This window comes from Convolutriloba macropyga, chromosome 10, assembly GCF_964194025.1.
Source record: "Convolutriloba macropyga chromosome 10, txConMacr16.3, whole genome shotgun sequence".
Lineage (NCBI taxonomy): Eukaryota > Metazoa > Xenacoelomorpha > Acoela > Convolutidae > Convolutriloba > Convolutriloba macropyga.
In genome coordinates, this window is record NC_134477.1 from 56918592 (window position 1) to 56935011 (window position 16420).

At 35.7% G+C, this 16420-nt stretch overlaps 1 protein-coding gene across 1 annotated transcript; it reads right to left on the bottom strand.

The window, feature by feature from the left end:
- Window positions 1-4344: 4344 nt before the first annotated feature.
- Window positions 4345-15506, bottom strand: LOC142348738 (testisin-like). Its single transcript, XM_075400211.1, has 4 exons — window positions 15266-15506; window positions 7930-8020; window positions 7197-7404; window positions 4345-4656 (listed from the first exon to the last, which is right to left on the bottom strand). The coding sequence occupies exons 1-4, from the start codon at window positions 15462-15464 to the stop codon at window positions 4345-4347; spliced, it is 810 nt and encodes a 269-aa protein (XP_075256326.1). The 5' UTR covers window positions 15465-15506.
- Window positions 15507-16420: the final 914 nt, after the last annotated feature.

Below are 16420 nucleotides of genomic sequence, written 5' to 3' on the forward strand. Positions count from 1 at the left end.
AAATTCGCGCACAGCAATAACTGGGCAACTAAAATTGGGTGACTGTAAATTAACCATTGTGGGGTTGTTGTTGCAGGAAAGAGTCTCATAACAGGGGATCTCTGGCGATCAGCATTGTGGCTGAAACTCTCATTAAAGTCAATGAGACTCCATGAAATAACCGATTGTAGGCAATTGATAAACCAGCTGGTTGAAAGTTTCGGTTATCGGCAAGCAAGGCTATACGTTTCAAAGTTTTTCGAACCAAATCTGAGAAGCCCCCGAAAGATTCAAACGCGAGTGGTACAAACTGGATACCTATTTCGGCACTTTTTTGGGCATATTGTTCATATTTCCTATCTTCAGCGTTTTTTCAGAGCAAAAACACACCTCCTCGCCGCATCTGAAATTAGACTGGGCTGCAGTGGCGAAGTTATGGTTACGTCTAACACAGATGGTTGTCCCGCTGACCAGCTGGGCAAATATATGTCTCCTGGCCTTGAGTTATTATCTGGAATCAAATTTTTCTCTTCGCAGACGAGTGATAAGTTTGCGGTCGAGCATGCAGCAAATTTTCTATCCCTCACTCTATCGTGCCGCGATATTAAATCCCCCCAAACATGACAGCTTAAAGCGTGATCACCCAGCTCGTCCAGTCTGCCGTTTTGACAGTAAGGGCATTTTCGTTTCTCAATGTACAACGGAACACCAATCCGATACTTCAATGCGGCTCTGAATTCATTTGGCTGAAGATGAAGGACCAGACTAGGGATTGGAGGTGCGGAAATTGAGGCAACGTTAGGAAGCAGGCACCAGATTGAGGCAACGTTAGGGAAAGCAAATGAGCTTTCTCCCGATTTGAAATCTGATTACCAAGAAGATCAGAAAAAGTAGCATCGTCAAGTGCCTCCTGAATGTTGTGTTGTGTATATTGGCTAATTTCTAGTTTCTTCAGTTCTTCCACTGTTTCTTTGAAAATTTTGTTGTCTGTAATTTTCTCACCGGTTTTTTGTTATAATTAAGCGTCTGCCTGCGATACTGACCCAACAAACGCCGCTTTCAATTGGTCAACTTCTTGTCTAATACCAAAGCCAGTTTTGCTTATTGGTAGACAAGCCTGCTTCCAAGCGCTGTCACTTATAACGGTGTCTAACATGTTCTCAAATGTTGTTCTCTGAAGGTTGTCAAAATCCTGCAAAATAACAGAGGATTCCTCAGATGGAGTGTTACATCGCAGGGAATATACCATCTTTGGGGCACCAAGACAGCTTCGAAGTATTCCAAGCGCACAATGTGGGTCATTTAGATACGCCAGGTTGTCGAACAGTTTTTCAATTTTGTTGACTCTTTTTCTCAGAGATGAAGCAACAAAGCTGGGACTGCCGACGACAGCGCCCAAGATCTCAAGTCCTTCCCTGCTATTTCTCGTTACTCTGTTATCTATAGCTTTCAGATCAGCGGGTGACCAAAGCTCAAATTTTTCTTCTGAGCTCTAAACCGCATTCTTCGCCCAAATTTGGCAACAAATTCAATGCTGTGCAAAGTTGTTGGTGAGTACCAGCAAGGATGCCATCATCCAAAATGCACCTAGAAATCCATTTCTCTACAAAAACCGAAGTTTATTTTCAAACACTTTTTACTCACACCACTTCAAAAGCAGCTTGAAAAGAAATCGTTCTTCAAGTTCAATTTTTTTTGATCCGTTCAGTACGCCACCGTGACACGCATCCCCTCTCTGATTTGCGTTCTTATTGACATCAAAAAATCTAAAATAATTGTAAACAGTTTTTATTAAGATTAGTGCGCTCAACCCCCCTGCCGACAAGAATTGCGTTTCTAATGACTAATATCTCCTGGCAGAAAGCAGAAAAGTTACAACCTCCAGCCAGATAACAGAAGAAAAACTCCCCAAAAATCCCCGCAACTGAAACTGTGATATGGACTTGAAAATTGGATATGGACCCCCATAAATCTCAAATTTTGAAAAAAAAGTTAAAAATCCTTATTTTTAATCTTCTTAATCCGATTTTTTGGGCGAAGAACCCTTTTGCAATGAAAAGAAAACATTTATTTTGTGTAACGATATTGCTGAATGACACTATTATTCTTTTAATTTTACAATACATGCAGTAAAACAGTGGAGTGCGTATGACACTGCTAAAAATGGCACAAAATCCGAAAGACAGTTGAAGCAAATCGGAGTGACGTTAGGTGACAACCAGCGGAGAGCAGCATGAAGAACTTCATCTGAAGAAACAAATAGCATGCTTAGCAATTTTTTTCACAGTTTGTGTCTCACTGTTTCCAAAAATAATATTAAATGCTCTATCAATTCTTTTCTACTCGATTTTAGTCACCACAAAAAACCTTTTCAATTTTGTTCGGACTCTCAATTTCGGTTTTTTTATTGCTCATTTAGCAATAAAATACTAGTTACTTCGCTTTGAGTCCTAAGAATGTGTGTCAAATTCAAATCATTATAATTTCAAATCAATTCATAATGATTTAAATTCATAGAAATTAGGAGCGCTACAAAAAAGGCCAAGAGGACTAGGGCGGTTATTAGAAGTTTGATGCGTGTTGACGTATGACAGTGACCTTTATCAGGCCAAAAAACACGGTGTTTTTTTTCTGGAATTAGATCAAAATGACGAATGAACTTATGAAGTATACTCAAAACTAAACTAAGATGAGAACATTTACCTAGCTGATCCTGAAAGTTTCGAAATACTTGGGCGCCAATTGGAACGGGGAATCATCGTGCAAAAGTCTTATCCAAGAAGGCGGAGAAAACTGAGCCTCTCCTAGATCGCTTACAGCAACTTGGCGATCCTCTTGCAGCTTATGGCACTGTTAAAGTTTGTATTGGTGCATAGTTAAAGTCTTACCTCATTTTGACAAGGCACAGAGGGATTGCCTAGAAACATTAATCAAAGGAAATGTTGCGCGCAGTAATTGGAAACAGGCAAAAGTGCCCATCAAGTTTGGTGGATGTGGTTTAAGATGCTCAAGTTATCAATATCTAGCTGCTTTTACTTCCGCTTTTAGTCCGTTTCATCTACAGTGGAAGATCTTACTGGGCTGAAACCTACTCTGGAAAATTAAGTTGACGCGAATTGCCTTGTTGGATTGCAAGATGTAGATAGGAGACTCAGAAGAAAATTCAGGAAAACTTGATCAAAAATCACTCGCAATGATCTTCTTTTGCAGGAAAAAATTGTTCGAGAAAGATCTCGGTTGCAGTCTCTTCTTGCTCCTAATGACCACGCCTCCTAATTCCGCACTGAGAAGAATTCCTGCACCTGGAAGCGGAAGAAATTCAAAGTTGCGTCAAATATAGACCTTGTCCCTTCTGTAAAAAAGTTGTCATGGATTTATACGGGGACCATTCTCTAACTTGTGGAGGATGAGGAGATAATATTCATTGTCATGATCGTCTGAGAGATAAAGTTTTCTCTTGTTGTGTCTTTGCAAGTTTGAGCCCTTCGCTTGGAAAACAAGCATTTTAACAGCAACAACCAATCCCGACCTTCAGACATATTTCTACCCTCATGGAGACAAGGCAAACCAGCAGCGCTTGATGTAACAGTGGTGTCATCCCTGCAATCAACAATCATTGCAAATGCGGCGGCTACACCCGACACTGCGTTATTATATTCTGACGACAGCAAACTAGCTGACCATTACGCTGACTGCCGAGAAGCCGGAGTGATTTTTTGCCGCTATTATTTGAAGTTCTTAGTGGTTTGTCTGAAACCTCGCAAAGGACAAAAAAGAGATTAGCTTGTCTCGGGGATGGACAAAACTTTTTCTCGGAATGTTCTAGCTTTGCGATCAACCGGTTGACTCAATCAATTTGAGTCCAATTAATGCGTGGGAACGCAAATATGATAAATATCCGTTTCGCCTAACTAATTAAAACAGATGCTTGTACCTGATTAAAGCAGAGTTCTCTCATTAAATGCATCCTTCTGACCCAACTGGAGGGTAGTAAGAGTTTCTTATGTCACTAATTGACAGGTGACCATATCCGATTGTTTGGTTATGTGAGCAGAAAGACTTGTATATTTGATATACTGTAAAAGAGTTTTTTTTCTTACCTGACCAAAGTTGTGAGAATAGAAACATATATTTCATATCTCTAATACGGAAATGAACTGTTGAAAATTGATTTATTAAACTGGTGATCGCTGTTTTATAAATCTAGTCATGGTAACCAAATTAATTCTCTCGTTTATTTGTTCCCTTCGTCTTTCTGATTCTGCGTTGTTAAAAATGAGAAAGGATGAAATTGATAAAAAACAATTCTTGATAAAGATTTTTTCTTCATTTGTCATATAGTTTTTAATAGAATATAATATGCAGTCAAAACTCCGTTTCACTGATCTCTATTTCATCAATCCATTCCGAAACATAAACAACACTGGCAAAATAACTTCCACCATTACAATAGTTATCATCACTACTTCGGTTATTGCTCCGAAAATAGCTGGCAACTCCATACAGACATTCTGGCTGCATAGTTCCACACGCCATTTTGAAAAGGGGGCTTCCGTCGTCCATATAACAAATGTTTCCCCCATCTATGAAGGGTATTGTGCATATCTGGTCGCCTCGGCATTTGACTGGCTCTACATAACCCACACCTTCAAAAGTGGTTTGGGTGAAAAGCATTTCCTGAAAAAGCAAAGAGATTAACAATTTTTAGATATTGCGATTTTGTAAGTATAACTTCGACTTCGTTTTTTTGCGAAATAAGATATGCAGCTCAGCCAAGGCCGATGTCTAAGTTTGAGATCTTCTATCTCGTTTTTCTATCACAAAAAGCAGATCTGAAATGATATTAGCTAATTTTAATTTCGCGGAGTTGAGCAACGTTCGATATCACTAGCCCAGCTTTCGAATGTTGATGTAACCAAATGTCGGAAAATTCTTGTTAATCCTATGTCCTAACATGGCAAAAGGGGAATTTAGTTACACGCTCGGTCATATTTGACCAAATTAAACCAGCTCTGCATTTGAGGGCTAGTTTGAAGTTATGGTTTTTTTGTAAAAGTGAACCAGGTCGAACCTAACAAGCTTTGGTCTTTTTGGGTTTGGTCTATAAGGTGTTTGAACAAAAGTCTGGGCAATAAATAGTTTCTCGATGTGTCCTTTCAGAGATTTATCAACAAAAACAAGTGTGAAATAAAATTTGGCGCAGGGCAAAGTCTGAACCAGACGTGATCTTGGTTTGTTTTGGAGTTAACATAAGCAAAAACGGTGTGTTTGGATTTTCTCTTAGTGATTTTGCACTTATCTTTTGCTTGAACTTGAGCGTGCTAGGATTGAAGCGAAAATTGTGAATTCAAAAACCTCAAAACTAATAGAATCTTTTCTGAATCAACGTTTGTAAACATAACCGACTAATCTAGGGCAAATTGCTCCCAAATGACAGATGGGCCAAATTGTTAAGATTAAGAGTCGCACTTCAAACAATGAAGTCATCTTCAGAAAATAGTTTCGGTGAGCCTCGTACTTAGAGTCCTTATAAATTGTAAAGCCCTGAGAGAGCTCCTAAGCCACTTAATCTCTTCCAGTCTTTACCAAGGTTGAGGTCCTCGTTCAAAAAGATCTATGAAAATACCCATCCAGACCATTTTTGCCTATGAAAATACCCAGGCAGATCAATAATGCTTATGATCCAGACATTGCCTCGTTTAAATTTTTTTGTGCGTTCATGTGCTCGTTCAAAAACGCCTATGAAAAGACTCGTACAGACAAAAATGCGATATGATACAGACTTTGACTCGTTCCATTTATGAAAAAGTATAAGTTAGTTATAACTGTTTAACTTTTGTGAGGACGAAAAATTGTTCAGGAGAAAGATCGCAGGACAAATAAATTTGCTGCAAGTTTTGTTTGATAACAATAGAAACTGAACCTTTCTTTAACTTTTGGTATGCTAGAAAAAAGTTGACTTAAATTCTGACCCAACAAAAACTGAAAAGAAATTTTTAGAATTCAAATTGGCCGTTGGGACCGCAATAAGCGACTAAGATTACGACGTTGTACATTTTGTGTGAGTTTTCTTGTTTATAAGTTATTAATAAAAAACTTTGGAGAAGTTTTGTTTTACCGGTGATATAATATAAACAATCAATATATGTGACCATGAGGAGGCGTTGTTCATTCGAGGAAACGTTTGAAGGCATTCGTTTTTTTATATGTTTCATCGCATTTTTTTCTGCAATTAACGGAATAGTATTCTTTTTTTTTGAAGCAAAACTTATTGAATGGATTAATTGCTTGTTTTCATTGATAGATAATGCATAAACTTAACCCACAACCATTTATCAACCTGAGGATTGTGAAAGCTCTAATCAAACCAACTAGAATTGCTCATGCTTTGTAAAACGCGACCCTTACGCAGAGTCTGGCAGCACTGCCTATGGTCTGGAAATTCTGATCGGGTACCCATCCAGAGTCTGCACGGTTTGATCAACCCATCGCCTACGGTCTGAAATTCTGATCAGAGCCTTGCAAGATTCCTGAAAGTCTGATAAGACCATTTTCTACATTAGGGATTGTCTTGGGGTTGGTTCTGGATGGTCTGAACAAGCTCTTCCCTAGTCGAGACTAAAAAGTTTATCTTGCAGGATCTTGCAAGATTCTTGCAAACAAAAGTTTATCTTGTAAGATCTTGCAAGAAAAAGTTTATCTTGCAAGATCTTGCAAGATTTTGGAAGAAAGTCTTGCAAGACGATTCATCGTCTTGCAAGATTCTGCCACAATCTTGCAAGATCTTGCAAGACAAACTTTTTTTCCGACTAGGGTTTCCAGAGTTTGTACGGTCTGATCAGAAACCTTTGCAAAGTATGCGTAATATGATCAAAACCAAGAGGTCCGGCGTCAGACACAATTTTGGTCTGGATGGTTTGATCAGAGATAGCTTGGGTCAAGCACCTCAACTTGGGTATCACTAAAAACTTTCAATTATTTTTTTTACTTTCAGTATACGCATATTGCACTGACCGTTCGGAGAGTTCAGGAATATGTTCGATTTTTTTTTCTTAATCTACTGTGTGATTTAAATGAAATATCTTTCCCCACAACTTGAAGTTTTTATTACAGATGGGTGCTCAGCTTTGGACTGGGTTAGAATGAGTTTAATGCTGTTTATGCGCTTTACAAAATACTAATGCTCGATCATTAGAATATGAAAAATTTTAACTGACCTGTAAGACATTTGGATAAACCTTCTTGTCTTCATCAGGAGATGTGGAACCCAGCCCACAAGAGGCTAATGTAGTATTGAACCACGAATAGATTGATGTTAGTCTTCTACAAATGGGAAGAGCCCTTAAGAATGCGTCTTTCATTGGTCTGGACGTCTTCAGCACAGCCACATCGTGAGCTGGAAGGTCTTCGAAGCCAAAACCAAACCTTAAAAACGATATCAGAGGGCATGTGAAAAATTTATCAGGCACTAACACGAGAAGCTGTCCGGCCTAGATATCATAAATAGACCCCTATTAGAGGATTTTTACAAGAAATTTTCTAATCACATTTCATTATAGGATTTTATAATAAGAAATGTTTTAATCCATATCAAAAGATTTAAAAGTGGAGTACTTTGGACCCATGTGAGGGGATTTTTTAGAAGTTTTCCAGTTAAGTTACTACCAAACGATTAAAAGCTAGCGTTTGGTTGACTTTTGGAAAAATTTCCTCTCTTATCAACAGCAAAACGACGTAAAAGTTTGGTTTAACGCTTTTGTAAAAACTTTGACCCAGAGAAACGACAGTTTGAAGATAGGTTGCAAAAATCTGCTAAACTCACTGCGCTAGGCGGCTCTTGACAAATACCAGATTTTTTCACTAAATTCATCAGATTTAGACTTTTATTCCGAGTTAACTAAAGAAGTTTTAAAAAAAAGCTCGTAAGCAATACTCAATTTGTTTACTTACATCGTTGGTATAAAATAGTCCTCAACGCCAACTGTGTAGCCCGGTTGATTATTCTGTGTAAAGTCACCAATCCTCAGCGTCATATCGGAAGCTGTTTAACAAAATAAAAGCGTGAATAAAAGAGAACTTGAAAAAAATATCAAAAAAAGTTTTCACATTTCAGTTCAGTTTGTTCCGCAGAAGTGAAGCATAACTTTTAAACCAAAGAATGAACAAGTTCGTGCTCCTAACAGCGAACGCAAAGGAAGCCAAAGTAAAAGTAAGCCGACAGAAAAGTAAGCCGAAAGTTATGTAATAGTTTTGTAATCTATCAGAAATAAAACATTGTTAGCCGTTACAATCAACACTGCGCGTAGTATTATAGTTCATAATGTATACCAATGCACCAAAGAAACAAAAATACGTCAATTTTTAGACATCTAGTGGGTACGGGCCTCAGCGGACCACTCTCCATGGCCATGCCTCTCATCCGCTGTGTGATGTAATCCGGAAACCGCGGGCCAGTTATCGCGCCCACCGGCCCGCCAGGGGTATTTTAAAATACGAGTCTTCCAAAATTTATCGGTTTATTTGACCTTTTTTTCAAATTTCGACTTGCTTGCCTATCGGCTTGCTTGACCACCACCGCTCCTAACATATTATGCAGAAAGAATTTAGTTTGTTACAATTCAAAGAATTTGAATTGTATTGGGGCAATGTTTTTTTTAAGATCTGTTCACACATTTCCATGTTTTTTGAAGCCAAATTAGAGTGGTGATTTTCGTCACGCTGAAACAAGAAATTGAGCGAAAAAGCGAGTTGTTTTGGGGCGTGATTTTTTTTGTACTAATTGTAATGTAGTGTAAGAAAACGGTGTTTGAACAAAATTTTGCTTTCTCGCTAGTTGTTTTTTGTTCACATGCATTAATTTCACTTTTGTTTTTACTGTTTATTAATTTTTTTTGGATCGGATTTTTTTCTAAATGGTTTTCCCAATCCATTCATACTTCATTCTAGGCCTAGTTTTTTTTGTTAAAATCAAATTTACATTTCTTGCTAGTGAGTTTTTGTTGTCGCTAGCGGCATTTTGACATTGATTTTGTTTTTCTGTTTTTTTTACGATTCAAAAAGTTTGATTTGTATGGGGCGCTGTCTTTTTACGACTTGAAGAGGGGTATTGGAGAATTCCTTTTTTCAATCAATTTTATTGGAGTGTACTTTGAAGCGGGTAATGAAACACGTGATAAAATTTGGAATTATTTTATTGCTGAACAAAATGATGTGTGGAGCGAAAAGAGAGTGGTTTTTTGTTCATATCGCTGTTTTCTAGAGAGCGAGAAATGGATATGTGAAAAAAAATCCTAAAAGCAAGAGAAATTTTTTGTTCACGTGCGGAATTTTAAAGCAGTGTTTTTAATTTTTTTGAAAAGGCATTTTTTTCTGAGGTTTGGCTAAGATTTTGTTTTAATTTTTGGCTGGTCTTAGCAAAGGTTTGAAGGTTCCCGGCAATTTATATGATTTTTTTGCTAATTCGGATGTTTTTCATTAATTTTGCTGATTTTGCTGATGAAGGGGTATTGGACAGACCTCTTCTACTTGAACAAAATTTTGAAAACGATTAGTTACATTTTTGTGGATACGAACCGTTTTTTTTTGTTGAGAAATATGAAAAAAATGTCAAAAGTTGGAACTATTTTTCTGAATTTTTTTTCCATTTTTCGTTTGTTTTTTGGTTTTTAGACAAGTGTTTTAGCATATTATGACTTGCCTTTGGTTTTGCGAGCATCTGTGTACCCTATTGTCTGAGAGGGAAATTTTCTTTGCATTTATATGTTTGTAATTTTAAAAAAATTATTAATTTTTCCAGTCTTTTTAGTGCAAGTGGTTTTTAGGAGTTTTTTTTCATAATTTGGCCTCAAGTAATTTTAAAAATTCACATAAGTGGTTTTAGTAAGTATTAGTTGTTTTGATAACATAATTTTGGAAGAGATCGTTTTTTCGGGATCTCAATTTATAACATGTTTTGATCACATTTTTTCAATTATATTTTAACAGCTTTCATTTTCTTGTTTTCACTTTTGTGTTTTATGGTTTTGTTTCAAGATACGCATAAATTAGTGGAGGCACGTTTTGTCTGATGAGTAGTTGGATGGCAATTAAATGGATATTCACTTCGATTCGTTTCCGGAATTTTTCCGGCTACGTTTTGTTTCTAAGATCTGTTCCCACATTTTCATGATTTCTGAAGTCAAATAAGAGTAGTGATTTTGGCCACACCGAAGCAAGAGTATTGATTTCAAAGTAGAGTGATCAAATGGTGTTTGAAAAAAATCGCTTTCTTGCTAGTGGTTTTTTGTTCATATGCGGTAAATTCAATTTGATTTTTGCTGCTTTTTTCATTTTTTTGGATTGGATTTTTTCTTCTAAATGGTTTTCCCGATCCACTCATTGTTCATTTTAGACCTATTTTTATTTTGTTCGAACCAAAATTCAATTTATCACTAGTGGATTTTTGTTCACATACGGCATTTTGATTTTGATTTTCTGATTTTTCAGATTTTCGATCTGCTTTTTTTAGAATTGGTTTTCCCAATTCACACACACGTAGTCCGTTCTAGTTCTATTTTATTGTTTTGTCATTGAAAATTCTTTGATTTGTACGTCAGGATTTGTCCTGTTTTGTTTTTTTTTGTTAGAATCCAAATCGGATCCGAATATTCTGCGTTCAATGTTTCACCCCGACCCATGGTTGACAGGTGGGTGCCAAGCCAAAAGTTGATATGTCCAGACCGCCCAGACGTAAAGTGCATATGTCCAGATTTTAGTGTGCTCAAAATTGTTCGTGCGTTCAATGTCCACACTTTCTTGCATTCAAAGTTGCCTACGTCGTGCGTTTCAAACCAAAAGTTGTGCGCTCCGAAATTGATAGTCTGTGCGTTCATGTTCAGACTATCGTGCTTTCAAAATTGCCTACGTCCAGACTTTCATGCGTTCCAAACCAAAAACTGCACCCTCCAAAAATAATAATCTGTACATTTATGTGCAGACTATCGTGCGTTCAAAAGACCCTTATGTCCAGACTTTCTTGCGTTTGAAATTGCCTATGTCCGAACTTTCGTGTGTTCCAAACCAAAATTTGAGCGCTCCAAAATTTATATTTGTCATATAATCGTACTAATTTTTTCCCCTTTTTTATATCCTTTTCCTGTCTTATTACAAAAATTTTTGAAAAGCAGCCTCACTAACCTTGAGTGAGTAGTTATTTTCAATGTTTTATATTTATAGTTAAAAGTTTTTAAGAAGCAGTATTAATAACAAAATTGAAAAAAAAACAATTATAATTACAATACAATGAAAAGGTTTTTTTTCATTTTCACAGCTATTAAACATCAAAAACCATATAATCGAAAGTTATTTCTTTTCTCAGTAGTTTAGATTGAAGCTAAGAGTGTAAAACACGAAAGTTTTTTGCAAGGTGAAGCCGGAGAAAAAAATTGTAAAAATTTACGTATGATTGAGTTTATCGCTCTATTTTTGACCATTTTCATCGCCGCATTAAGATCTAAGTGTTCTGAGTAAACATATGTGTCAGCTCACTTAAAACCCTTAAAATTATCAGACCCAGTTTTCTCAACCAGTGTTTGACTAGACCAGTGTTATGACCAGAATAACTTCATTCTTCTATATGTATATATATATATATATATATATATATATATATATATATAAATATTCAAAAAACTGGATGCATTCAATAAAACATTTAAACAATCAGCTTGAATTGAAAATGGTTTTTAAATCAAAAACTCAAAATATAAATGGTATCTTTTTTATAAGGCATTGCTACGAGTTGGACCGTATGTGGGGAAAAACTTTTTTTAACAGTTGCTTAAACTCTGGACGTGATCGGAAGATAACCGGCTGGATTTTCCAGTTTCATCAGTTCATCGGAGCAAATGCTTTAGTCGAACAGCACTTTCTTTTTTTGGCTCTTAGCAAAAGTAACCTATCTCCTTTTATAAAAAAAACGTGGCAGGGGGAATTCTGGAACCGACTCGAAGAAACCCAAAGAAACAACAATTCAGAAAAGTATTTCTTATGTGTAAATCACTTCAGGGAATTAGAAAATTGATTGAATTCAATTCTAGAACAAGAAGATCCTCAAATCTACTTGAACTAAAATAACTGAACAGAATTATAGCATATTTTATGATAGTAGACCACATAAAACTGAAGAAAAGTTCACTCAAGCAAATATGAGCATTGAAGTGATTTCTTTAAGCTGTTTTAAAAAGACAACTCTCCTATACTCATTTTCGAGTCGTAATAAAACCATAGATACTGTCCAGTGTAAATTTCTGCTAAGAAGAACGGTAAGCTGGCTCTCATCAGACCCACTGACTCTCAGTTTTGACAACGATATTACCATACGCAGGTGTTCGATCGGCTAGAATTTTTTAGTTCGCAACTCTAAGCAAATTGAGTGCTTTTTTTGTAAACTTTTTAAAATACCAATTGATTTTGCTCGTTGTTTTTTTTTCAAAAAGTTAGGCTGACCACAGTAGTGGACAAAAGGTTCTCTAAAACCTGATTAAAAAATGACAAAAAATTGCACAATTTACATGATTTTAAATTGAAGACATAAAACGAAAAATTACCTAATTAGATGAGTTTTTTCAAATTTGTTAAAGTGGCTGGATAGCAAATTTTATTGCCTACTAATAACAACTACATTTTCAAAAGAACAATACGACGGTAGAAAAAAAAAACAAAATATACTTTACTCCCTCAGCCACTGAAAAAATTGTTTATGGGCAGCAGTTAGTATGAAATTTATAAGTGTAGAAGGATAAAAGCTATTTGTGTGCAAAAAACCTGGGCAATAATCATTGGTTCTTGCCAGGAGTTGTGAGAGTTTTGAATCGAGCAGGCCTTTTAAAAGTCAGCTAAGGGTGATGAACTCCATGGTTCGGAGTGTAGAGAATTTCTTAACCAAGAATAAGTTAACAGACCAAGCGAGAACCACCATTCTGTTTGGATACTGGTTAACAAAAGCGTTTTACCTGACAAATTAACGCACCATTGAACCGAATTCAAACTATTACCTAAGTTTGAAGGCGGAAAAATTTTCTGACAAAAACTTACAACGACATGCCGAATATTACAACTCTTTCCAACAGAAGTTTTCAGAATCTTGCATGTTAACAACCCCACTTGTAAGCTCAGATGAATTAGACGTCAAATATACGAAGTAATAAGATGTAATTCTAGAGATTTTTGCAGGTTAACGACTGACTTTCAAGGATCCTGGCATTCAGGTCTGAAACATTTCTTTTCCAATGTTTCAATTTTCTGATTCTTCCGGGCTTTTCGCAAAAGAAACTTAACCCGAGGATACAATTACTAACCAAAAGCTCTTGGTGAGTTGCAATCAGATTATTCGAAGTTTTTCGAAGCTCTTAGAACAATAAGTGTAGGAAATTAGAACAACTTCGAAACTGCGAAAACAAAAAACAACACAGTATCCCGTAAGCGCTTTCAGTTTGATTTAAGAAGCCGAAACTGTTTTCACATTTTGCTTAAATAATAACTACTTACCAAAAAAATTATGCTGTTAACACTAACATTTTTGCCTACAAAAGAGAAATGCCGTTTCAAAATGGTCTTCTCTACAATTTTTTTCCATGATGATTGCTTCTAACAAGAATCTGCATTTCTCTATAAATGGCAAAAAAGGAAAGCAGTGGACACAAACACCAGAAATATTTGAATAAAACTCCAAAACTAAGGCCATCTACGTCCATAATAGATAATCAATTGGTGCGCAAGTTGCTATAAAGGGTTTTGGAAAACCTTAATTTGGAAAATATTGAAAAATAGTTTCTAGAGAACCTGCAAATTTTGGGAGAGAGAGTTATTATAGTAGTAGGTAAAAATGGCTCTGTGCGCATGTTTAGGCTTTTGTCAAATTGCTCATTCTCCAGAATCTCGAGCTCTCGGACCATCATCAAAAATGGGCATTTTCCCCATATATTTACCCAAATTTAAAATTTCAAGTTTTATTTTACTGATAACCTACGTTTTATCTCTAATTTCTGATTATATCTCTAACTATATCTTTGTTGTGAATGGGAAAACCAAGTCACAACTGCGGTTTTTACCTACTCCATTGTCTTGGTTTAGATTTAATGGTTTTGATTTAGATTGATTTTACCCTGGATTATTATTTTACCTTAGTTTTGACGCACAGGGCACTTTTCACCCACTGCTTCGTTAACGTGTATTTTATATTTATGAACATTCTTTAGAACGATTTCACATTAGTCTGCGTGTTCTCGTATTGCAAAAGGCAACAAAACTCGCTTATTGAATCGTTAGATCTGTTCAATGCGTTCTTATCTTAATTTTCACAGTGCTTTTTTATTACGTTTGAAGAGGAAAATGTCCAAAATTTCGTTCCTAATAATTAATGTCTTTATCAATCCTTGTTATATTATCCGTAAAAAGTTAGCGATTCCTAAAATTTTCAAAAGTGCAATTGGATAATTTGAAACGTTGAATATGTCAAAAATTGATTGGTTGTCATCCTGAAAACAGATAGAAATTTCGACGTTCACAAATCTATTCCGAATTTCGATTTTGTCTCGATATTTAAAAACAGAAACTTTTGAAGAAATTTGAAGATATTTTGAGACAAATTTCTGGTGAAATGGTCAATATTCTAAAACGTTAAATCTATTCCTTTTAAAGTGTTTTTGAGTCCCAGATTTCAACAATTTTCAAATTGTTCGTCTAGAGCTCCAGATATTTTTTCCCGTAAATTAAAATTGGAAACTTCCTATATTGAACTTAGAAGCAAAAGAATACAAGTTTGTGTCCTAGTTGTTGTTCTAAAACTCTCTTACTCTCGTTTGTGAATATGACGACAAGTAACTCAGAATATCGACAAGAATATGACGAAAGACTGAAATAATAACAATTTTTACTTGAATTAAGTCGTGTTTCAATTTAAAGCTCAGCAAATGTTTTGGTGCTACAGTATGAATTTAACAAATTGATTTCTAATTATTTTTAATGATTAAGGAAGCTCAATCCGAAAATCAAACTCTCTGATTAACCAAAATATGAAAAAGAGGCTAATTATGTTCCATCCCACACATTTTTGTTCGGAATACTCAATTATTCATACGGATGAATTTCGTACCATTATTATACAAGTAGGTTTTTCTTATTTTTTCTAACTGACATTTTGATAAACCAATGTTGCAGAAAACAGTGCTGAAATCCGGTAAAATTAGCCAGCAAAATTTACAGTATGGAATCGGTGTATTTTTTGAAAAAAATGAACATGACTTACTGCGAGCTTGAAAGACACAGTGTGCTGCTGTAACTGCGAAGCGTTGGCTGATAATTGCAGCTCCACAAAATCCTTCCTTAAGTTTTAACTTTGCGTAAAAATGTCGCAGGGGGCTGCTAACTCCTTTAACGATTAATTGAATCCATTTGTTGTTTGTGCATTTAGCTGGAATTTTTCTTAGGGTTGAATCATATTGCATATTTTGTGCGATTCGAACTACCAAAGCCAAAAAGAAAAAGGTTCGAAATAATAGCATTGTTGGTGGTTCTGAGGGTTTGTTTACAAGTTGTTGTTTAAGAAATGATTGTAGGGATATAAATATAAAGCGCTATTGATATTTAGTATTCTGCTATTACCAATTCCAAGGACGAATTATATTTGGTATAATGAAAATCGGAGAGTACTTGTTTGATCAAATTTACTATCTCTCAATGTCAGAATTCGTAAACGTGAGTTTTAAATGTTCAAGTTTCCAGTTCAGGGGTGAAGGTTTTTAACAATCTGAGAAATTGGCCACAATTATCGACTTCATAAATTGTTTTTGGAGCTGATTCTTTTGAAGCTCTTTCAGACGACTGGGTATGAACCTTCGGATCTTTTCTGTCTCCCCCCTAGCTTGGTGAGCACATTTTTTATGACCCCCAGGCGCACGTGATATTTTCTTACATAGTAACGTGCTATATAACATCATATAATTTGTAACTGGGGGTCATAAAAACACTGGGGGGGGGGGGGGGGGCGAAACAGAATAGATCCGAATCTTCTTAGTACTCATACAACGAACCTACATGATTCCATGAAAAATTCGTAGTTTGATTTTGCAAAGACTACTGAGAATCGTTTGCGATCTTTATATGCTTAATGAGATTCGTATAATTTCTTATAATGATTAGTAAGAACCATATATTATGTTTCTCTGAATTCTATGATCCAAAAATAAAAAGCATAAATGACATGCAAAATTTCCAAATAAGGTCCCGCAATGATTAGTAATGGATCATACATAATCATTTTATAATATTGATAATGAGAAGCAGAAATGGTATTTTAATGGTTACTATGTGGAAACCAAGAACTATATATGATTTCTTAATGGAAACTAAGAACCACAAAATGTCATTGTATGGTGGATGAAAAAAGTACAAAAAGTTCTTT